The following is a 25,548-nucleotide window of genomic DNA, read 5'->3' as shown; positions in this document are numbered from 1 at the left end:
TGGCTAATTACATAAATTATCTACTAAGGGATCAAAACCAATATCATATCATAAGTCTCCACTATCTACAATCATATTTTCAGGCAGCTGTTTCTCAGGGCTCTGTGGTTCTTTAATTGTCTAATATAGACTTCTTCCAAAAGAAAAGCCAGGCTAACTTTCCCCATAACTACAGGTTTTCTCTTCTGAGCAATCTTTTTAATTCACATACATCTCTACCCTCTCCCTTGGATTCCTTAATTTTTAGATTCCCCTATAGATCCAGTGTGCATGTTTTTACTTCCATTTTTTCTTCTATTACAGTCAAATGATGACTAATGTGCAGGACAAGTGAGAGGATCAGTGTACTGAATTCTGAAGCTTCTTTGTCTCCAGAGAGAGGTAAGTGCTACATGCTTTTAGGCAGCAGAATGCTAGCTAACCGGAATCTTTTAAAAAAGTCAACAGTATTTCTTTAGGTTCAGTCCTTGTCACCAGTAAATAATGCCAAATTGGTTCCAAGAAGTGATTTGGGGTGAGTGAAACCCAAGGCTTCATTCAACTCAATGGTATTTGGAGCCATTATTCCTTTTCTTTTCACTCCTCAACTCATATGTAGGCAATATTTATTTTTTTAAAAAGCAAAGAGCCACAGCTATACTAGTGTATTTGCCAGGGCTGGCCTTACCATGAGGTAAACTGAGGCAGCCGCTTTAGGTGCCAGACTATGGGGGGGCACCACTAGGACCCAGAGTGTAGAAAATGTCTGCTGCTGGTACATATGTAGGTAGCAGAGTAGTACCATGAGAGGAGTAGAACAGGAAGAAGGCAGAATTAAGACCTTTCAAAGTTTTGGCCCAAGCGAGAGGGTATGGGGGTGTCATTTGAGCTCCCCACCTCAGGTGCCAAAATGTTGTGGGCCAGCCCTGGTGTTTGCCAGTAAACTTTAATGGCCTCTTTAGCTTTACTGGAACTGTTTCTCCACTAATAACGCCCCATTGGTGAGTTGGCTATTCACATGTCATCACTGGAATTCTTCAAGAAGAGAGACATTGGCTTCAATCCAGCTTCCACTGAAGTTGGCTAATATCGGTAGCAGGCGCACCATTATGCTCAATCTTATTTCAGATGAGTTTTGATGATCTGCACCTCTAGCGATCATTCGGTTAGATAGACTGGAAGCTTCTTTTTTTCCTTTTTTCCATGGATATGGGTGTCTCTTTCCTTCTCTGTTTCTTGAATATCATTTGTTTGATTGGCAATTTCAGACCCTTTTGAGTGCTGGCAATGTACAATGTGGTACAGCTTGTGGGGGTTGCTGGCTACAGCCTGTTGCAGACTGACTTAGCATGGCATTATAATACTTCTATACCATTGTCTAATTTGGAAAAAATACTATTTTTATGGATGTTGTTGGTAGTTCTCATTCAGATGTAACAATTAAATCAGATTACCTAAACTGATTCTTACAACATAATTATAATGTGTGTAAGCAGGCAGCTGCAGAAAATGAAGGACAGTTTAACAGAGGCAGTTGGAAAGTTTCCAAATTTTGACTCCCCATCCCTCAAAAAAATCAGAAAAAATGTGACACATTTTTTACCAGCCCTAAAAGTGGATGTCCCCATCCTGTTTTCCAGGATGTTGTCATGTTAGATGTGTACAAGCTAATAAAAATCTGTTCGTGTGTTTTCCAGTTTCTGGTTTTAATGGATTACATCCACCTAGAAATATGTTTGATTTGTTATTAAGGAAGCTTTTTCTTGGGTTTTGTTTTGGGTTTTTTTGGCAGTGATGCTTTGATTTTTATTGCAAAAGATGCATCATTCAGGATAGTCCATGATTCTCACTGAGGAAAACCAGCAATATGTTACATATGGTCATTGCAAGACCTTTATCATGGAAGTCCAGAGATATTCATTCCTCTCCCCACCTAAAAAATATTAGGGGTGAAATCCTGGCCTTGTTTAACTCACTGGCAAAATTCCCATTGACTTCAGTGCAGCCAGGATTGTTTCCTAGGTCCAGCTCTTTGGCTGTAAATTGGCATAGCTCCTTTTACTGCAATGGAGCTTCAGTGATGTCCATTTGGCCTTTATTTTCCAGTAATAACATTCTCTCTCTTAACCATAATTTGCAAAAATGCAACCAGAATCTGATTTATCAGAGTTTAAGGAACACTACGACAGACTTGCTGTGTATCACATGGGAAGGCCACATTATTCAGCAGCAGGTTTAGTATGTAATGCTCCGATGGGAAGCTGTGAGGGCAGAATTTATGTCTGCCTCACTCTATGCAAATACAAAATGTGCTGAAAAGCAAATGGAGTCAAATTTATTGCTCCCAATTTACCCCTTTAAAATCTATACAAGATTTTTTTTAAAGTTATTAACTCAACAGTGAAGGAAATGCTGTGGCCATGCCAGTAATATCACATTTTAATTAGCCAGCTTTTCTCTCTTGCTAGCTTTGGCACAGCGAGGTCTTCCAATGCTGCTTTATTGCTAGCTGAATTGCTTTTACTGTAAACTTTGATTTGTATTTCTGTCACTAAACTTAGAGCATTAAACAGCTCAGGAGTTAGGGTTTTGGTGATTCTTATTCTAAAATAAGAAACGAATGTTAATTGTGGCAGAGATAAATCACTAGTGAAATGGCAAGAAGCAAGAACGCTGAATGAAGAGTTACAGAGCCATGAAAAATAACTACAGGCCTTGGCTTCCTGTGCATCCTAAAGCCTATTGTGTTAGAATACCTGTATTGTAATAGCAATATATCAAAAATAGTAACATATTATTCTAGCTCTTTTTGTTATTTGCTGATCTCTCTCCTTCATATACTCCTCCTTGATCTGCCCATAGAAAGATTAAGCAAATGGTCATCTAATTAGATTAGAGCCAGATTCTCCTCCCAGCACAAAACCAAGATGAACGGGTATAGGCTGATGAGGGAAAAATTCTCTGCCCAGATTCTGCTGCTCTTGGGCTACTATTGTAGGCTCAGATAGCAGCCATAAATCTTGCAGCACGCCCACTCTGTAAGGAGGTATGTCCAGTAAATCTACCTGCCTAAGTCCAATTACTTTCCCTACCAATCATTGCTCCTTCCCCAAATAACCCTCTGTGGTTGGCGTACGGAGCTTTGATGAGCAATGCTCAGAGCACTTCAGAACAAGTGTGGTTGCTCTGTGAAGACAGTGTCCTCCCCATCTTGTGCAATAGAACATTAATTCTGCTACATCCAGAATTTCTACAGTCTTCCTTTGCCTCTGCAACCAGATCACATCTTTCGTACCTATCTTGCCCATACTGTCTTCAGTGTTCTATTCCAAACTTCCATTTGTGTGATTTTTTTTTACCCACTTTATGTGTATGTATAATGATAGATAGCTGTCATTTTGTACCACTATGTTCTAGAGATATGGATCTAAGTTTTAAAATAGACAGGTCTCAGACAATAGTTACCGATTATGCAAGTTACCAGTTCTTTTCTTGCTAAGATCTACATAACACTTATCAACTTAACTGTTTTGCCAGAAAACTTCTAGATTGGACCCCTCTGAGCTTATGCCACAGTAACAAAGGATATTTTAAATATCTGTCAGTGAAAAAGTTGGATACATCATAAAAATATAGTCTATAATTCTTTAAAAGTCACAATTCAGTAGTGAAAGAAATGTGCCAGCTGAGCAGATGCTTTCACATCAGAGGCTGATGGGAATATAGGAATATACCCTTATATTCAGAGATATAAACTTAATGAATTAATGCCTTTAAAAATAAGCAAAGTAATGAGCATTGAAACATTGAAGAATATATCTGAAGACTGTCTGCCGCTCAGTGCTGGCATCATTCTACATGGACAGGCAGTGAACACTAACATCCCTGTGAAACTATGGGATGAAAATGAATTGCCAAAAGCCAAAAAAAGCTGTATTTATCTATGCAACATTCCTACAAAACTCAAATCATGAGTGGTGTTCTGCACAGTACAAGTTGTTCAGGGCTAGGACTTGAAGCACCACATTAGTACAGTCAGCCAATGAAAAATTGTATGCCAAGTGTTGTCTGTCTAGTATGAACTATCATTTTTGGCCCTCATCAGAACATCCTGTTCTCTTTCCATATTTCACTTTCAAACTGTGAATTCAGAATTTAGTCTGAGAGAGAACTTTTGGAAATCTAATGGAAATTTTACTAGCTCAGATTGTGCTTATGCTGGGATGTTTTTTGAATGAACTCAATATTAAACACTAAACCTTTCAGGTGCCAGTTAAGCTGCGGATACCGTGAGACAAATATTGATCTTTTCTGAGAAGTGTTATAGGATCCTTTCTTCAAATTAATGTGCTACCTAATTAGGCGCCAATATTTTAGCAGGAAGCATCTGGAGCTGGTCTTCTAGGAGATGCAAGGAACAGCCAGGAAGGATAAAACTGTCATTGGTTTAAATCAAAATAGCATTTCACCTGTAATAATTCAGAATAATTGAAATGAAGTTTGCAAGCTAATCTTGATTTCTACTGGTATAACTGAGATCATCATCTGGCCCTAAGGAAATATTTAGAAATGAAGAATTAGATTAAAATGTTAAAACACAAATCTGGCACCTTCGGGATATTTTTTAGTACATGGATTTATTACATGAACCCTTATGAACTCAAGCCAGTAAATTGAGTTACAGTTGTGGTAACTTTCAAACTAAATTTCCCCACTGCCCATCCCCAGTTAGCCCTTGCTATGAGAAGAAGTCTCATGACTATAGGAACTTTTTAAAAACAGGGTTAAAGAAAATGGAAAAATGAATAAATGAAAATTAAATTTAAATAATATTAATGGTCTTGTTTAAAGCCACAAAACCACGGAAAATAAGAGCTAAGTGAAAATCCAGGCTAGTTCGTGTCTACGTGCATCTTCATTTTTCCTTTGCAAGATAATCATACTTCTAGCTAGGAAATGTAATCCTCACCACAAAATCTTTCATGCTGCACCTTCTTGCTTGTTAGTTTTCAGGTGTCAATAATGAGTAAAAAAATAAAATTCCACAGAAAGCAGATGCTTTTTGTGGACAGAGGAAAAAGTCAGACCCAATCTTGCAACAAAAGAAAGTGTTGCTGGAAAATGTTCAATTAGCTATGTTCAGAAGCATCTTCCATACCATTATGTATTATTTCAAGTTAGCATGTGTTCACTTACGTTGACATTCAGTCCTATACAGGGGACCAAAACAAGGACTATTCACACTTTGTCCTCCCTAAGCCCATATGAAGATTTGGAGTGTGAACAGCATGTTCAAGATCAAACTTGACTTTGTGTTGAGACTGGCAGATAGGCAAAACTACAGCATTTCAAGTCTGAGTTCTGTACAAAAGGCTTCTGCCACTCACATTTTGGCAACGAGCATATTAAATACTCCTTTCCTATTGCAACACTCAGCTGTAATGTCACACATCTGCCAACTTTGAAAGCCCAGAATATTTGATACTGCAGTCTGCCACACGACTTTTTGGATAGCAGTGCATTACTGCTCAAATCATTCCCCCAGCTGCTCCAATAAATGATAAATGCGGTCACCCCTGCAACTCCTATGACATTGTGATGAACACTCTGGAAATAGGTCTTCCGTGCACTTGCTCATAAAATCACCCAAGGAAAACTTCCTGAATGAGTTGCAAGTTAACACATCTCTGTGGGTTATCATATTTTTTCTTTCATTATTAGACTGAAATATTAACTTTTTACATTGGAGCTTTTGTACCTAAAGGCTTTGGGGATATGTAATGACAAATATCGTGGAGGAAGAAATGATCCTTAAGCTAAAGGAAAATGTTGTCACAAGAACAAATAGATATAAAAAGACCATGAATAAACTTAGGCAGGAAATCAGAAGAAGGCTTCTAATCATCAGAGGAGTGAGATTCTGAAATCAACTTTCAGTAGGAATAGTGGAGGCAAACAGCCTAACTACTTGTAAAAGCTTCAGAGGGGTAGCCGAGTTAGTCTGTAACAGGAAAAACTTTAAAAACAACAAATAATCTAGTAGCACTTTAAAGACTAACAAAACATGTAGATGGTGTGAACTTTTGTGGGCACAAAACCTATTAGAGTATTTGTTGTTTTTTAAGTTTTACTTGTAAATGAGTTTGATAAGTTTATGAATGGGATTCTACAATGGAGTTGCCTGTGATAGCAGGGGACTGTACTCAGTGAGCTAGGAGGTTCCTTCCAGTTCTGTGTTATCAATACAAGTTATTGAAAGGCAGAACATTCCTGGATGAACCTATAATACATCTTATAAAAGTTTCATATGTGTTCATATTTTTTAAATTGTATCCTTTGGTATATATGGTTGTGACTATTTTCTTCCACTATTTGATCTGAGGAAGTGGGTCTGGCCCACGAAAGCTCATCATCTAATAAACCATCTTGTTAGTCTTTAAAGTGCTACATAGTCCTGTATTTTGCTTCAGCTACACCAGACTAACACGGCTACATTTCTATCACTCTTATAAAATTGTACACAGAAGATACAGAGTTTCTTTATTACTCGCAATGGGCTTTATTACTCCACTGTTGCTATTCTCACCCAGTACCAATTTTAAGAATAATGCTATTGTGTTCCATGGGGCTACGTCTACACTGGCCCCTCTTCCGTAAGGGGCATGTAAATTTCAGCAGTCGTCGTAGGGAAATCCGCGGGGGATTTAAATATCCCCCGCGGCATTTAAATAAAAATGTCCGCCGCTTTTTTGAAGTAAGAATAAGAGCCTCCGGAAAAGGGCACTTTTTCCGGAGGATCGGGGCCAGTCTAGACGCTCTTTTCCAGCTTTTTTAAAAGCTGGAAAAAAGCGGCGGACATTTTTATTTAAATGCCGCGGGGGATATTTAAATCCCCCGCGGATTTCCCTACGACGACTGCTGAAATTTACATGCCCCTTCCGGAAAAGGGGCCAGTGTAGACGTAGCCTGGGAGTATACTTGGTATAAATTCTCAGCAAGTGAAAGGATAATAGAACTAGGCCCTTAACAGCTAGCTACCTGCAGCGATCTGGCATTAGCTCATTGTAATGTAAAGACAGATGTTCTTTTAGGAAAGTTTGAAATTAACTTGAAGCCCTGGTTCCAGATACTATCAGCCTTATTCTGTCATATGCCTAGTCAGTCTGTGATAACCCCAGTACAAGTCTTTCCTTTCTAGTGTTTTTCAATCCATGCATAAGAGGGAACAAAATCTTGAAATTCTCCATACTTACTTACAATCTGCAAGAGTAACAGTTACAAAAACTGATTGTTTGGCATTTCCACAGTTTGCCTAATTTTGTTTTATAGCCTCCAAAGAGCAAGATTCTCAGAAGTACAGGACAGACCATTAAACCTTTGTAACAGATTATCAAAAGTATTTCTGCTCCTTCCATCACAATACACATGGCCTTGGCTAAGCTTCATTTTGTACCCATTTAACAGCTCGCAGTGGATGGTCTTTGTTAGAAACCCTGAGTCCTTAAAGTAGCCACAATATATTTAGAACTTAAGAATTGTCCAAAAAGAACGCACACATTCATCATGGGTAGTAAAATACTGCCCCAGATATTGCCTTCTGTTCCATAGAATAAAGTGTTGGAAACCCAGAAACCTGCGGGGATTTGGAGGGGAAGGCAAAAAGAGGGCAGGAGGAGAGGCAGCTACATGGTATGATTTAATGTCTTTCAGTGAGTTGGAAGAAGTTCTTCCAAATTAACAAAATGTATCTGGGGTTCATTTTCATGCATCTTTCTGGTCTTGACCAAAATTAGGACACTCAAGCAGAAATTTCTTAAGGAAAAACAACCAGGAAATCAAACAAGTTCCAGAACTCTAATGAGAGGGAATATTCTCATGTCATTTCCAGGCCAATTGTAAAGATACAGGATGTATGAATCATTCAAATAAGTGTTTCATGAGCATATAGAAATGTGGGATTCTCTAGTGCAACACTTAGGGTGTTGAGTGATATCTTGGTCCCCTTGAAGTCAGTGGGAATTTTGCTACCAACTTCAATTAAATCAAGATTTCATGCCTTGCCCTTGAAATTTTGCCACTGTAAAAAGTGATTAATATTTACAAATTGATTTAAAAAAAAATCTAAACATATTTGACAGCTGGTGTAAATCCACATAGCTCCGCTGAAGTGAATGGCGCTCTCCTTATTTATTCCCTCTGAGGATATGGCCAATCTTTCCTAACTGAAGTAGAGAAATAATCAACAGCAAAGCAGCTTTTAAAAATCTTGCTATCTTTACAGTGTGAGTAGTTATACTGACTTAACCAGAGCTACCTGCCTTAGATTAAAATAGTATGGAGCACTTGGAAGTCAAAGGTTATTTAAGGGTAAGCAACATAAATATAGGCAACTGAATCCATGGCACGTAGGATTCACTGTAGTTATGAGTTCACGCTTCAGCAGCAGTTTGTGTGGTTAAAGCTGACAGAATGCAAAATACTGTGGGGTGGAGGGAAAGCATCAAAGCTCATTGCCTACTAAACCAAAATGAAATTACCAGGTAGGAGCTTATAGCATGGAAAGCTCTCACTGCAGGAAGTCCCTGTCTTTGGTCAAATCTTCATTTTTGCACTGCACAAATACACTGCCAGTTTAGGTAAAGAGAAGTGAGAGAACTGACTTACTGGCTTTATCCCCCTCCCCCATCTCTCTCTCTCTCTCTCTCTCTCTCTCTCTTTCTCATGTTTCTTCAAAGATTTTTGCCAGAGATCTGTATGACAAAAGGCCTCTATACTCGGAACCAAATATAAATCTGTTTCTTCAGCTGAGCTATCCAGAAATATATTCTTTACACATGGATACAGTATGCAGACTTTGTACAAACTATTCAGATTTTCCAACTACAAGTAGAGAAGGGTCAGAGAATGGCGTTACTTCACATTTAGTTTCTTGGAAGTCATTAAAATACTGGAGTCATGGTGTCCTGGCCCTCAATGATGTCAATGGCCTGTCACCTGTAAGCTTCAAGGAGCAGGCTACTGAGTTATGGGTCAAAGTGATTCCTGGTGTAACTATTGGCACTGCTGATGAAATTCACCACTGTGAAGCAGGTTAGCCCATGACCTGTTCACCATATGAGACCCAGTTAAGCCCTATTTGAGGGCCTTGTGCTGAATTTCAATGTTTATTCTATGTTGGCATTTAGATGTTCCCATAGAACACTTAAACACTGCATGCCCATTTTCATAATGAAACAGAACAGGGATGTTTGCAAGGAGCCATGAAATTCATACTACAGGCATAAATTTCAGTCCAACATAAGGGTTTTATCTTAGGGATGAGAGATGCCATTCATGTTTTCAATGAGTATACATTATACTTTCTTCCATAATGGACATAACATGTAATTACTTATAGTCTGACTAGATATAGTTTGCATTTGTTGATTCTATTTCTTTTGAAGTTATTCTTTGTAAGTACATTTGTTTTCTAAACAGGTAATTTTAATGCACACTTTAATGAAGATGAACTTCATAGCATTTTTAGTTCAGCATAAATGTTTAGAAATTTCCCTAAAGGTGAAGGGAGACATTTCCCACAGCACTGACAAAAACAAATTCCAAACTATTTGCTTTTTCTTATTCTCCTACTTTTGAGTGGTCCATAATTTCCTTTAACAGCAGCTGATATCACAGATCCTATTTTGTAGACCCAATGTTACACAACTATAATAAAAGGCCTGATCCTGAATTGTACTGATGTCAGTGTCAGCAAAATCAGAGCCTGACCAAGAAAATCTCACAGCATCTCACAATATGTCTACACCAAGGCATCGCAAGCTATGAGTTGGGACCCAAATATGGGTCACCATTACATTTCAAAAGGGCCACCAGGTGTTTCCCCAGGTGGCTCCTAAGAAGCCATTCACAAATTATTTTAATTGCCCTGAATTGTCAAAATGGGTCCCCATCTGGAAAAGGTTGGGAACCACGGGTCTACACCCTTTATCTACAGCTATCTAAATTCAAAACTCCATTCTTCAGTTTCAGTCAATGACAGGCCAATGTAGCACCATCCCGGCATTATTTATTTTAGAGCAAGAAACTCCTCCTAGTTATCGCAATGGTTAAATGACACTGAAAAATGTGCTGCAATACTCATCTATTACACTGACCTTGAAGTTGGCGGCCCTTGTACAAATCCTTTGTTTTGGTTGGATGAGCTCTGGCACTGTTATCACACTTAGGTTGTTCATACCTACAGGAAAAGCAAATAGACGGAAAAATAAGCTGAAACCAACTTAATTTAGATTTATTTTTCTTTCAAACTCTATGGTTACACTAAAATTATACCTCATTTTCTCAGAGCAGAAACTGGGTAATTTTGTTCTCATTAGAGTCCTGTAAGGACATAGACAGAAATGAAATGATATGTTGTGTCTATCTTCCAGAGACCCCCACTGCAAATATTAACTCCTTTCTCCTCACAACACTAGGAAAGTATTAGTGAGCCCACTAAACAGAGAAACAAGGCAGTGAAGAAACATGAGGAAACCCAATACAAGAAAGAAAGTTAAGTTCCTCCCACATACCAAAACACTGGTGCAGAAAGCTGTAAACCATGTTACGAGTTTGGCAGCTGGCATATTATTCAGGTTCTGGTGTTCCTGAAAAAAACAATTTTAGCCCTCCACACAATAACCTGGTACTAGGCTTGGTAGATGTCACAATACTAAAATTGTGTATTAGAATATTGTTTCTGGAACAAGCATTCGCTTATGTAAGAAAGGCTGACCATAATAACTAGCAGTTACAGAAAAGTGTGGAAGAAGAGGAGATACATTGGGATGATTTGACCTGGAGAGTGGAATGGACTCCATTGATCTTCTGTTACAGCTTGATACATGATGTATCTTGATGTATTTGATATATCTCATTTCTTTCTAATTTTTTTAATTACGGCAAGTCTGTTAGTCACAGACGGCAACAAGAAACCCTGTGCTGTTTTGCCCTCTGCAAGTAACTTTAGCAAATGCTACCAACTGTGCTGTCTCTCCCATGGTCTTGTGAAAGATGCTATGTAATGAAGATTATCTCTTCTGTATTTTACAGCCCCATCTCCACCTTCAAATGCAACATGTTGTGAGTTTTGATGCTTCCTGTTGCTAGGGACCATCTCTTAGCATAGTTACAGCAGAAAAACGACTGCACTGTAGGAGTATGTATTAGCAGGGATGTTGTCAGCAAGACACATGAAGCTGTTTTACTCAGTATTGATTAGGCTTCAAGTGGAGTGTTATGTCCAGTTCTGGGTGACACATTTCAGGAAAGAGGTGGACAAATTGAATTAACTCCGAAGATCAACAAAAGTCATTAAAGGTCTAGAAAGTACAACCTACGAAGGAAGATTGGAAAACGTGGGTTTGTTTAGTCTGGAAAAGGGAAGACTGAGAGGGGATATAACAGTTTTCAAGCATCACTCTACGAGATTTTTACAGAGAGGAGGGAGAAACATTTTCTTAATCTGTGAAGGTATGACAAGAAGCAATGGTCTTATACTGCAGGAAGGGCAATTCCCATCTGTCATGGTAGTTAAGCAAAACAATAAATTGCCTAGGGAAGCTGTGGAATCTCCATCGTTGGAGATTTAAGAACAAGTTAGGGTATGTCTAGACTATCGCATTTTGTCGACGGAAGTTTTGTCGACAGATAATGTCGACAAAACTTCCGTCGACAAAGAGCGTACAGACACATTGATTTCTGTCGACAAAGCAAGCTGCTTTGTCGACAGAACTCCGTAGTCTGGACGCAACGTTACAGGCAATAACACCTTCTGTCGACAGAGTTCTGTCGACAGAAGGTGTTATGCCTCGTAAAATGAGGTATACCAGCATCGACAAAACTGCTGAGTTCTGTTGACGTTATGTCGACAGAACTCGGCGGTAGTGTAGACGCTGGTATAGTTTTGTCGACAAAAGTGGACTTTTGTCGACAAAACTAGGTAGTCTAGACACACCCTTAGACAAATATCAGTCATGAAAGGTCTAGATGGTCCTGTCATGAGTACCGGTGACTAGACAAGAACAGTGGTTCTCAAACTAGTGGGCCACGGCCACCTTTCAAATGGTCTGCGGCTTGAGTTCAATCCCCACCTTTCCCTCACAGTGGGGAGCCCACGCTGGTGCTCCAGCCTCCCACTCCTCCCCACTTCCCCCGCGAGGTTGGAGTGTCATCACCGGCTTTCCATTTGGGAAGGGAAGAGAAATCCCCGAGCCTTGCTGCACGATCTGCTTTTGGTGAAGAAGCTCTTCCCCTCCCCTGTTGAGGAAATAGCAGCACGTGGGTGTGCTCGCTGCCTGGAGGCTTTCCCCGATGTTCCCATTGTCTGGAATGCAGCCAATAGGAGTAGCGAGAGGCTGTGCCTGGAGTGGTGCAGGGCATGAAGGCAAGTTCCCCCTCAGGCCCAGACCCCCAAACTCCCAGCCTTCTCACACAAACCCACTGAGACCCGCTGCCTGATCCTGCATCCTTCACCCTGGACAGAAACCCTGTCTGTAGCCTGTTCCTACACGCATCCTTGCTCCTGTATCCTCCCTCCTGGTCTCTCTCACTGCACCTTCCCTTGCTCTTGCTCTTTCCCCCTGGCCAGACACCCTAATACCAGCCTGCTCCGCACCTTACCTCCCATCCAGATCTCTCACCCTCACCCCCTCCTGCACCACACCTCCCACCTAGACCTTGCACCCTCAATCCCTCCTGTACCCCACCTCCCACCCAGATCCTGCACCCTATCCCTCTGGCTGGCAGCCTTGTCCCACACACTGAAGCCCTCATTTTTGTCCCAACTCCAGAGCCTAAAGGGGTCTACAAATTTCACTGACCCCTGGAACTCCAGAAGAATAAATCTGGACTATGGGAAGCCATGAACCTCAGTCCTCCCTCCCGCTCCCCAGGAAGGGCTGGAGGAGTGTAATGTCTCAGCTGGGGGCCACATTAGTGAGGGTTGGGGTGTGAGTGAGGGTTTTTTTCTCACTTTTGTGGTCCCCAACTGATTTTTCTGTGGATCAGTGCCCCCCCCCACCCAAAAAAGGTTCCCCGACCCAGCCATAAATAAAGAAAAAAATAAAAAACTTTTGTGTTAGACAAAAATGAATGTTTTACTTTATATAAACTGAAGTTTGATCAACTAACATGAGAGAATTAAAGCACTTAGTCTGTTTAATAATTTAAGTGAATATTTCATTTTAGTGGTTAAATTAAACCATTCTTCCTACCTGCAGCACTAGCAAAATTACTCCAGTGCAATTATGTAATTAACGGTGAGTTTCCATTAGCCAAAAACTTTGAGAACCACTGGACTAGAAGATCTCTTGAGTCCCTTCCAGTCCTTAAAGTCTATGCTGATATTTCAAATGTCAATGATATTTGGGTCATGAATGTGATGGGCTCCATTGTACTTAACTATTTATAGCTGGGTCTATGCCCTCTGCCAACCATAGGAAGCTTCGGAGCAAAGTTCAAGCAGATCTTTGGCCACAGTAGCTACTAGTTGCAGGTGATATAACTTAGAGCAATTCTGTAGCCCAGCCCCTGCCCAGACCAGTATCAGGCTATGTTTACTGGAGTTCTATAATCACACATTTGGAACTTCCAGTGCTCCTGAATTACCAAAGAACTGAATGCAGAAAGCTAGCACTGAAGCCTTTTTTTGTTTTAGACCAAAAGAGAGACTGATTGCACTAGGGAGTTTACAGTAACGCTATTGTGTTTGTTGCCTCAGAGCATATGGTACTAGCTTAGCATTCTGCAGATTTGGAGTTACACTTTCCTGGGTTTTTTTTCCGTCTCTCAAAGAAATTAGACTTGATTTTTCCATTGCCTTGCACCTTGTAGAGTCAGTTAGACCTGTGGAAAATGGGTGTAAAACACTCCTTAACTGGAAAAGTAGAATATTACACCCACTTCGCACGGTGTGGAAGAGAACCAGGTCCTCTGCCTTTTGGTTCTGATCATATGATTTCATCAATCCACTGTCCTTTTATTAAACATAAAAATGCACATAAGAAACCTGTCTGAGAGCTATCTAAAAGAGGATCTCCTTTTGCTTCCCTTTTTGCCAGTCTTTAACTCTTAAGTGCCATCTGTCTCCTACCAAGTGAAAGCTCACAGACAATGTAAGAAAATGGGGCTTTGATCATGCGGCTGGCAGTGGATTATGTATCAGTGTCAGGCCTGATTCACTAGCAGTTACTGTGAGATTTAGTCCCCGTTCACAACTGACAATCAAAGAAATATGAGCTGTGACAAGGAAGATGGTTGCTTTTACCATTGGCTGATTACTGATTAACCAAGGGAAATTACACCTGGCAAACAGTCACAATGTAAGCTCCACAGAGACCAAAGCTGCTCCCACAATTTAAAAAGCCATTTTCTCAGAAACATACAGTATACAAGACAGGGTATTTCATCTCTGCCTGGTGTTACATAGCACATGGGAAATTACTACCGCCGGCCTAGTGATACAGCTATCGCTGTTCCGGGCGCTATTTGTATTAGTTTGCAAAGTGGGCCATAATAGAGATGAAAAATGCTAGAAGTGATAACGCAACCAAGTCTAATAATTTAATTTTAGGTTACTTCGCGATTTGCTTCGCAGGTGTATTCTTCCCCCAAATAGATTATTCTGCCAGCAGAAATGTGGATTGAAGTTTTAACCAGTCTTATCATGAAATATGTTGTGGTCGGGTAAGACAGTCAACTGAACCCAAACTGAATCTTTATTAAGGCTCAAAAAATTTTCTGTGTGTGATTTTTTTTTTAAAAAAAAACCTCTCTTATGGGAATCCCCTAGAACAGGGGTGGGCAAATACTAGTATGTGGGCCAGATATGGTCTGCCAGGGCTAGCCCCTGGCAGGCCCCCATGCTACCATATTTACTTGCACCTGCGCTGGGATGGGGGATTGCACCATTTTATTGCCTACCCCTCCCCTGAAAAACAATAGATAACTTTCACTTTTCTGTATTTTTGTTTGCATTACTCTACTGAATTTAACAGAGAGTTATACTACAGATACCCAATTCTATAGGATAGTTTATAAAACATTGAGAAAATGTCAAATTTGATAGGATTTTGGATTGATTTCTGTAGAACCTCATTACATTTCTATGGAATCCTATTGGTTTCATCCCTATGCTTTTTCAAAAATGTTTATTTTCATTTCTATATTCCTCTCCACTTTTTGGTTTCAGCAGGGACATAGAGGAGGAAGTACAGTGGTCCTCATTTTTTTTTACAAAGTTAACGTTTATAACAGTTGTGTGTATCCAAGAGCACTTCATTTGTTTCCCATGGTCAATACAGGAGGCACCTTTAGTATCTGAGAGACAACTGGCAAATGTTGACATTTTCATAGAATCATAGAATAATAGGACTGGAAGGGACCTCAAGAGGTCATCAAGTCCAGACCCCCGCCCTCAAGGCAGGACCAAGCTTCGTTTACACCATCCCTGACAGATGTCTATCTAACCTGTTCTTAAATATCTCCAGAGAGGGAGATTCCACCACCTCCCTTGGCAATTTATTCCAATATTTGACCACCCTGACAGTTAGGAATTTTTTCCTAATGTCCAATCTAAACCTCCCCTGCTGCACTTTAAGCCCATTACTCCTTGTCCTGTCCTTAGAAACCAAGAGGAACAAATTTTCTCCTTCCTCCTTGTGACACCCTTTTTAAATTTTAATGGTTTACTGAATGGTTTACTTTACTGAAACAGTGCAAATACTTCTTATATTTCAAGCATATTTTTAGCAGATTTTCAGCTCCATTTGGTGATCAAAGAACTTGTTGGTTCTTTTCTGAACTGAACCTACATACCCTTTTTAGATTCATTTGGCTAGAGACGAGTTGTTTAAAATCCTTTCATCATGTTAGAAACTTTTAATAGTTATAGGATTCTATCTTTTGAAGAGTTACACATATGAATAGCCCCACAGACTTCAGTGGGATTACTCATGTGAGTAAATGCCAGCGTGTGTTTGCAGGATCAAGGCCATACATTGTGATGACAAGCCATAACAAAGCTAATATTAAGGTTGTTCCTCCTGAACTCATAAATCCCATTATTTTGTTAGACCATCCATCTCACTTGTTTTTTAAACTATCAGCTATGACCTTTAACCTTACCATGTCCCCTTAAAAATAATTACTAATCAGCTCATAGATGACTGTTAAATAAATTGAAAATCTAGTATGCTTTTCATCTGTTACTGTGCTTTTTTAATATTTGCATTTCACTCTGCTCAGTGAATCTAGATGAGGATTGTTTCTGGGGAAATATGCTTTCAGGTTTTTATGCAGTAGCTGAAAGCTGCAGCATCTGAATTTAGACTGCTTCCTGGGAAAGCTTAAGTTCTGAACAATAAACAAGTGTGCTTTTTCATAGAAGACTGGGGAAAAAAATCTCTTCTACCTCCTCTGTCCGTACTTGCACATGCTTATTCTGCCTCCCTACAATTTTATATTTAACTGCTCCGCTTATTGGACATGCCCGTTACATGTGCTCCCAGTGTCCACATATACCCAGTCATATCTTAAAATGTCTAACTGATATACATTATCTGATTTTCATCAATGAGCTATTCATTTTAAAAGCTTTGTAATATCTTGATGCTCTACTAGCTACAAGAACAACACTCGACCTTTCTGGCTCTTCATTATAGGGCAGGCTGAAACAGTGAGACATTTTTTCCTCTTCAGTGCTTAATTTATCTTCACAGTCTGATGAAAGTTTATTGAATTGTCCAGGGGCCCATCAGATAAAGAGTTTGCTCCAGGAAGGTGCAATGCAATTTCATGCCCATGTGAGTGTGTCTCCTCTGAGTGAAAAAGGCCCTTTTTTTTTTTCAAATGGGAATAGAAGCTGCTTTGATGGCAAAGGTAGAATTCAACTATCTGATGGATGACCTCTTCAATCAGCCAGGGAAAGAGTGAAAGAGAAATCTTTGAGTGGTGCACACTAATGTACTATCTGGCAACCAGCCTGATCCCAAATTAATTTGATACCCCCCTCCATTTCCTCCCCTTCTCCCCCCCCCCCCCGCCAATTATTGTTAGTGCTTTATGCCTTCCCTTTCTCCTCTGCCATCTGAACTTTTGCCCCATTGGCTTAGGTTCATGGTAAATACAAATGCAGCCCATCATATATAATATAAGCTCATAAAGCAAAATAGGTGTTAAAGTAGTGGGGAATGAAAGGTCTGATTTTAATCTTGAAAGTCAATAAAATTGGTAGAAGAAGCAGCAGCTGATAATGATGATCTTATCACCAAGGTTATGCCTACACAGCAGTGTTATTTCTGAATAACTGATGTTATTCCAAAGTAACATAGTGCACATCTACATTACAAGCTTTTATTTTGAAATAATGTTGAACTGGAGGACTTCTTACTCTAGCTCCTGGTAGCCCTCATTTCACAATGACTGCATTGTGAAAAAAGTAGCCTTTTTTCGAAAAAACTTCACCTGCGTCTAGACTACAGCCGAGTTCTTTCGAAATTAAATCAAAAGAACGCCGCTTTTCTTTCGATGGCGGTACTCCTCATTTCACGAGGAAGAACGCCTTTTTTCGAAAGTTCTCTTTCGAAAAAAGGCATTCTTGAATGCAAACAGGGCTTTTTCGAAAGAGAGCATCCAGACTGCCTGGGTGCTCTCTTTCGAAAAAGCGGCTTGCTTTTTCGAAAGTACTGCTTGCAGTCTAGACGCTCTTTTTCGAAAGAGCCTTTTGAAAGAGGCTTGCAGTCTAGACGTAGCCCTTAAGGAAGTCAAAGGAAGAGTGTTCTTCCTTTGACTTCCTGCTGTGTTGACCACGCCAAAAGCCAAATTAAACTATTTCAGCTTCAGCTACACAATTGACATTGCTGAAGTTGCATAGCTTAATTTGGCTTTAGCCCTACTCTGTAGACATACCCTAAATGTCCAAGCTGAGCCTACAGAGAAGTAGCTGCACTGACACCCAAAGAAAGAAGATATTAAATACAACAGGGTGGCAGAAGGAATGACCTGTTTATTGGAAAGGAGATGCTGCCAAGACAGAAATTAGAAAGCACTGTTCTGTTCCTCTCACACTTAACTTTACGTAAGGGATTGCAGGATCAAGGCCTTTGATTTCATGTTTATGTTTATTTTCATTTATGTGAACTTCACCCGATGTAGAAAAGGTAATAGTGCAGTTAGTTTCACTTTTGCTTACAGTCTTGTTTCAGATATTAGCACATTTTTTAACAATTAGGTTAAAATAACTTTAGGGGAGCGTGTGTGTGTGTGTGTGTGTGTGTGTGTGTGTGTGTGTGTTAACGTTACACTTGGTGTAAATCAGTGTAAATCAGATACACTTCTACTGGTGTTAGGGTTTGTCCTAACAAGTTTTTTATGCGTTCAGCCTCTGAGTTCTGCATTTCTTTGCAGAAGATGTATTAATGTTATTGCCAAGAAGCTCTAATTTCTTTTATTAATATCCCACTCCACCCGCTAGCATAGTCAAGGGTAAATGAGAAATGGGTAAATTCCTTTTATATGCCTTTGAGGAATATGGAGTTTATGGTAGCTTAGTTTACCCACTATTTTTAACCATTTATTCCATCATCTTTGTTTTATATCCACAATGCCCTCTCTTCTCTGGAAAACTTTTATTGACAGCTCATCAATCCTTGGCTTCAAAATGACAGAGGGGCAGTTTGGGCTGGGGTAGAGGGATAAAATGCAGCTACACCATCCCTGTATGTTGGCTGACTTTTAATGGGACTATTATTTATTATGGTGACCAAAGTAGACTACATGCTTTAGAGCTGAAACATTTAAGCACTGACTCGCACACTGTTGTTTGTATTCTGTAACCAGTGCACAAGTTTTCCTTTGTTATATTTACTGCAACTCTATTCCTGCTTCATTATACTCTGCTTTGCATTTGATTCAGCAGTAATGCAAGTAACTGTCAAGCTTGTATCCTGTACAGGCAGTCCCCGGGTTACGTACAAGATAGGGACTGTAGGTTTGTTCTTAAGTTGAATTTGTACGTAAGTCGGGTACCCCAGGTGTCCCCGATTAAGCCGCTGCTGAAACTGACCAGCGGCTGACTACAGGAAGCCCGAGGCATAGCTGCTTTGCCCCCGGCTTCCTAGAATCAGCCGCTGATCAGTTTCAGCCACAGCTGACTTGGGGACACCTGGGGTAGAGCAGCTGGGGTGCTGCCAGGTTGGTCCCCGCAGCGCCGAGGTGCGGCGCTGCGGGGACCAACCCGGCAGTGCCTCAGCTGCTCTGTCCCACGCATCCAGATTTAGCCGCTGTTGAAACTGACCAGCAGCGGCTGAATCGGACACGCCTGGGGCAGAGCAGCTGGAGTGCTGCTGGGTTGGTCTGGTAGCACCGACCCTTGGCACGGCGGGACCAACCCGGCAGCACCCCAGCTGCTCTTGGTGACAGCTGGGGCAGAGCAGCTGGGGTGCTGCTGGGTTGGTCCAGTAGCGCCGCACCTCGGTGCTGCGAGACCAACCCGGCAGCCCCCCAGCTGCTCTACCCCAGGCGTCGGCGAGAAAAGCCTGGTCTGCTGGGGGGGGGGCGCACTAGCTGCGCCCCCCCCCCCCCAGCAGACCAGGGAGACGCGGAGTGGCTTTTCTCACCGCGGAGGACGCGGGCAGTGGGACCGCCCAGACGTGCCACGGTCCCGCCGCCCGCGTCCTCCGCGGCTTTGCTCCGCAGCTTTGCTCCGCGGCTTTGCTCCGCGTCTCCCTGGTCTGCTGTGGGGGGGCCCCAGCAGACCACAGAGACGCGGAGTGGCTTTTCTTGCCACGGAGGACGCGGGCGGCGGGACCGCCCAGACGCGCCACCGCCCGCGTCCTCTACGGCTTTGCTCCGCATCTCCCTGGTCTGCTGGGGGGGCTCCCCCAGCAGACCAGGGAGACGCGGAGCATCTTTTCTCGCCGCGGACGACATGGGTGGTGGGACCGCAGTGCGTCTGGGCGGTCCCACCGCCCATGTCCTCCGCGGCGAGAAAAGCCCTGTTCGTAAGTAGGGATCCGACGTAAGTCGGATCCACGTAAGCCGGGGACTGCCTGTATAACATTAGTTTTGGCAAGTTAGTATAAATCTTGAAGCCTATAGTATCTTTTGTACAGACTAACAACCCAATGAAACATCCCAAGTTATTGGGGAGCAGAAAAGAGAAGTTAAGTGCACCTGTAGATGTAATGTGTTTGATACAGACGCTGTTCTGTGTGGACTATCGGAAGAGGAATAAGTAATCATGATCATGCCTACTGAGGTTAACTAAGTAAAAGACTCTGGGTACTCTATGGCCAATTTTGCATGGTAACCAATCAAAACCAATCAATGTAGGTACCCTTATGGTCCCTTGGAGTATCCTGTTACAAATCCAGATTATTCCAAAGTAACCAAGCTTTAATGGGGAACCAAGCAATTTTCCTTATTTCCCTAAAGTTACAATCATCAAAAGTATCTTCTGTATGATGCTCCTCAGAGGGGGAACATACCACTGAAACCATCCCTTCACATACCTCACTATTTACATCCATACCAGGGTGATGAGGTTCATTTTACATTTCACTCCATAAAGGGGGGGGGGGTAATACTCTCAGGCTAACCACCTCACTAGTGCATATATAAAGCTACAGTAGATTTATATTGGCAGTAGTAAAAAAGACTTACAGGCCATGTTATATATGTTGAGTGAAAGCAAAGTTAGTATTTTTGCCAGGGACCTTTCACCCAGATAGGTCCTGAACATGTGTGAGCTAACTGTGCTTTCACCTAAATTGATGGTATTAAGATCAAGGGACTTTCCATGATATAGGCGCTTCCAAGAATACCCTCAAACTTAGCAGGTACATCATTATTTAGAAAAACCCAACATTACCAGTTGAGACCAGATCTAATAACCAAGTAGAACGGATATAATAAAGGTAATGAATTGACACACATGATAATAAGCTGAGATAAATAATATACTGACATATTGGAAAAGACACTTTACCATTAGTAAGATGAGGAAATACAAATAAGGAGAAAAGGAAACATCCCCTACTGAAGATGCATCAAACATAACATCAGCGTTAACATATGATAAAAATGGCATCCCAGCCTAGGGGTGGTAGGAGAAGAAGATGTAGTCCAGGGAAGAAGCCATAATAATGGCCCCTGTGGTGAAAGGGAAGGTGAAGGTAATGAGGAAGATGATGGCTAACACCTCAGGTTGTTCTAGCAGGAATAGTGTGAATATATGGTATAGAAATATGAATGTACATTCCCTATCTAAAGAAACTGGAGTGTTTGTGACTGTGCTAATTGCATTAATAAACTATAATTGTAAATATGGGTTCCTATCGTGTGAGTGTTGCAACGGTGCACATCAGGGTTTCCAACCATAAAATAATTGAATACTGGGACTGATCCTGGGACAAAGAACCTGTCAACCCTAACAGTGGTAACCGGAATTCAGATGCAATCTTGGATCAGGCTACAATTCATATCACAGACAAGTACAGCACAAGTTGCTACGTCAACAGCAGCCCACTCCAGTGTATTGTGTTATTCTCTAATAAAGATTTTTTGAAGAGTGTTTTTCTTGCGCGCTATCCTGAGTGTTAGTCCTTCATCTTGGATTTCTGGGTTTTTTTTCTTATAGTCATTCCTCTGATTTGCATTTTGAATGGAAAGGTTTGATGGGAAGACCAGATGCACCATTATTCACAAGTCCTTATTGCCTGTCTATTTGTGTGTCCCAGAACAGAGCACCTGAGTTAAAAGAATATTGACTTCTCCCTCCAATGTCTAGATGGAAAAGCGGGGGGAATGTGTGACAGACCCAGATCAATTGGCTGCAGAAACCTGGTAAAAAATAAGTATATTGGCCACTGGATGAATAGTTTTCTAATGCATGAGTGACCAGGGCAGGGGCTTCTCCAGAACAATCAGGAATGTGCTAGAACCAATTAAGTCAGACAGACACCATAAAGACACAATTAAGAGCTTGCTACAAGCAATTAAGAGAAACAGGCTACTCAGAACACCAGCAGCTTATGAAGAACCTGCTGGGACTAGTTTAAAAGGTGCCATGTCAGAGAGGATGGTTGGTGAGGAGCTGGGAGTTAGCTGATACACCATGGAAGAACTGAGAGTGGTCAGGTAGCAGGAACAAGGTGGGAGGGGCCATCTGGAAAAGTGGCCCAGGACAGGGTTATAGCTCTGGTGTAGTACCTGTTGCTGCTGCCATTAGGGTCCCTGGACTGGAACCTGAAGTAGAGGGTGTGCTTGGGTTCTCCTCTACCCTCCCTGAACCACCACAGAGCCATTCCCTGAGAGGGAAGACTGAGACTAAGGAGGATTCTCACACCAAACCCCTTGACTGGCCTATGAGGAAGGTGGTTCAGTAGGTTGTGACCGTTGCCTCCAGAAAGGGGGAGAGGCTACATCACGAATCAGAGTGAGCTTTTGAGAGACAAACTACCTAGAAGCACAGGACTCGTACTGGGTGGGTTTATGCCCACCCACCTTCCGAACGCCAATAGGAGCACAGGACTTATAAGGCAAAACTGGAGCTTTGCCACAGATGATGAAAGCTGCCTCTTGTTCAGCTCTTATTTATCATGCATAGTGGTCACTCATTGACGGCTCTCCACAGACCAATGGAGGAAGAGGACCTCCATCTCTGTTGGTCAGTTCTGCCAGTGCTCTTCCCCTTGTTTTCCAGAGAGGGGGTGGGACCATTATCAAAATATATTGAAAGCACCTTTTATACCAGAACTATAGGCCCTGGAAGGAGGTGCAGGGATTAGAGAGAGCACAGATTTACATGAAATGCTTGGCTATAGGAAATATGCAGTACGAAAGGAAGCAATATGAATAAATGTAAGGGCAGCCCCATGAAGCAAATAGCAGAATGATTCAGGTTAATCCAACCTGAAACTGTGAAGAAATTTCAGTTTCTGACTGGAGAGGGCAGTAAAGAAGGTCCTCGGAAGCTGATTATGCTTATGCGCTGAGGCACAGAAAGCTTCACTGGCCCCAAAATAAACAAAACACAAATGTCACTGACAAGTGGATCAAGACAAAATGATTTTTAAACTGAGAGAACAAGAGCAGGGCTGTTTCTGAGCAGGCTACATGTTTACAGGTTCTGTGGGAACATCAGAAGTGCTGATCATACAGTTTCAGGGCCAATCTTGGTAATTTAGTTTGACAGTTTAAGGGCTGTAGCTTCCAAAGGATGAGAAATAGAAGATTGCCAGTGACCGTGGGTTCCTCCTACGTAGGCTAAGAGTCTGCACTGTGCAGGCGTGGTCCAGTCTACTGCATAAACAGATATCAAAACAACTCAATACATGGTCAATAAATTAGTGCTCCAAGAACACAAAAGATTGCCCTGCATCGCATTCTTAGGGTACTATCAGTTTCTTAACCATTTTTCTCCACACATCTTATGAGATGGTCAAAAGTTATTTTTGACTAAGCCACAAAAAGGTCAATGCTTGCATGAGGCTGTACATATTGGCCAGGTTTTAAATGAGTTTCTGTAGTGTTCCTATAGGAGCCAAACCTCAGTAACTGGTCTAAATAACTTCCTTTGGAATCTGATATTCACCCTGCATACATCTGCTCAATGTGGCTCAGAACGCTTTACCATGTACTCAGCTCAGCTAAGAGGAGAGAATTCTAAGCATCTATTAATAACATGCTAAAATGATATTTCCTCTCTCTAGTGGTTTCAAGGCAATTGTTCCATGGAAGCTTGTCTGATGAAAATGACTGGGGGGATTGCCGGAGAAACATTTCTAACTTTGGCTTTGGTTTCTTATGTGGACAGCGTCAACTGGCTCTTTCATCATCTTAGTGCCAGAAATTGGGGCTTGCTCTATGCTGACTTTTCACCAGTTTCCACCCTCTAGTTTCTCAGCATAAATTAAAAGGAATGTATGTGGAGAGAAGATTGGAGATGCCAGCAGCTGGACACCTAGTCTAACACTTTGACAGGTCTTAATTCACACTGCCAGATCCGTAACTGAGGTATATCAGTCTATTTCCATTGCCAATGGAGTTTCTGGCCCAATAATCCTATCAGGAGACACATGAAAACATCACAACCCCTACTGCCTTACCTAGTTGATGTCCCAGGGATGGGACGTCCTGTGTCAACAAGAACACACCAGCAGTAGCCCGTGGAAGGATGACACTGCACGGGCTTGTAAAGGCCTCCCTGAGCGCACTCTGGAATGAATACATTGTCTTTTTGGGGTTGTTTAGCTTCCTCCAGTGCTGACTGAAGTTCTTGATCACATGACGATGCTGTTGGAAAGAAAGAAATGAAAGGCTGATGAGGATACAGCAAGCGCCCTCTGGATTAATGGAGCGATAGATAATCCCTAGCTCCATGCTATCACATCTGAGAACTAGGTTTTAAAAGACTTGTTGCGATAATATTTTCCATTTACTAGACTCAAACTTCAGGTGCATTATGCCCTCTCCCTTGCCCCCTCTGGCATACACTCTCCCTGCTCCAAACTGCTGGTGACAGCTCCATATTACCCTTTGCTAAGGGGTATTCTTGGATATCCAAGAAAGCTGCATTTATTGGGTATCTTTTAGATGATTTTTCTTGGGTGGGGAGGAGGATGAAGATGAGTGAAACTTTCTTTTTAGAGATCATTGGGAAAGGTATCTTAATCCATTTTTTAAAAATGCCACGTTAAATGAATTCACTTCTTCTGTACTTTTATATTCTGCTCTTTGCTTTCAGCTAAGGAATAAAAAGAAACACTTAAATTAATTGCAGATCCATCTTTCCTCCTTTCTTTCTTGTTGGCGAAAAGTGATGTATTATCAGTTGTGGAGACTAAATACCTCTGCTATCAATATAAGTCGAAGAGGCAGTATAATCCTCCCACACAGTCAACGGTTCTCCTCTGGAGGAGCCATGCTTTGTAGGAGTATGAGGGTAGCTCTGTCTTCATGTCCATTCAGTTGCTGGCCTTTCTGCTGTAACTGTGGACAAGGAGGCCAACAGTTTGTGGACAGCTGCCCAATGAGAAATCAACTGATATCACCAATTTATTTAATATTTGCCATTACAGAGCCTTGAGGCAATAATGATTTTTGATCACTACCAAACTGGATTAGATTCAGACTTCAGAAATCAAAACATTTCATTGCCAATCTCAGTCTTCCAGGAACTTTAAAGTCGTTCTGTATTTGTGCGCATGATCCCACAAAGAATAACGGGTTAATAAAGAATTAGTTCTGTGTTAGTCCTGTCTTCATCTAGTGAACAAAAACTAAACACTTAAGTGCAATGAGTAAGCTGGAATGCTAATGATTCACCTCTTTTCTGAATCTACAGCAGTCTTCACCACTTTTCACAAATAAACCTGTGACGGCTATAGATAAATCTTGGACTATGTTTTTGAACCATTGCCAGTGGGTTATGGCTTCAAAATAATCTCATCTCGTGTCATCCATTGTGTGAATGAAATGCTTTATCAACAGGAGAGGCACTGCCTACAGAAACTTGGCACCAATGGTGCA

At 41.4% G+C, this 25,548-nt stretch overlaps 1 protein-coding gene across 3 annotated transcripts in view; it reads right to left on the bottom strand.

Moving 5' to 3' along the window:
- SMOC2 (SPARC related modular calcium binding 2) overlaps nucleotides 1-25,548 on the bottom strand; it is a 174,318-nt gene that overhangs the window by 33,963 nt on the left and 114,807 nt on the right. For all 3 annotated transcript variants that reach the window (XM_075924671.2, XM_006121968.5, XM_006121969.5), the window contains exons 8-9: nucleotides 24,126-24,312; nucleotides 10,134-10,216 (exon numbers count right to left, since the gene is read on the bottom strand). In XM_075924671.2, coding sequence (XP_075780786.1) covers nucleotides 10,134-10,216; nucleotides 24,126-24,312 — 270 coding nt within the window. The remainder of the gene's footprint in view (nucleotides 1-10,133; nucleotides 10,217-24,125; nucleotides 24,313-25,548) is intronic.

The sequence above is a fragment of the Pelodiscus sinensis genome, chromosome 3 (assembly GCF_052426305.1).
Source record: "Pelodiscus sinensis isolate ZL-2025 chromosome 3, ASM5242630v1, whole genome shotgun sequence".
Classification (NCBI taxonomy): domain Eukaryota; kingdom Metazoa; phylum Chordata; order Testudines; family Trionychidae; genus Pelodiscus; species Pelodiscus sinensis.
The sequence above is the reverse complement of the archived record's forward strand: the minus strand, read 5'-3'. Positions and strand labels throughout refer to the sequence as shown.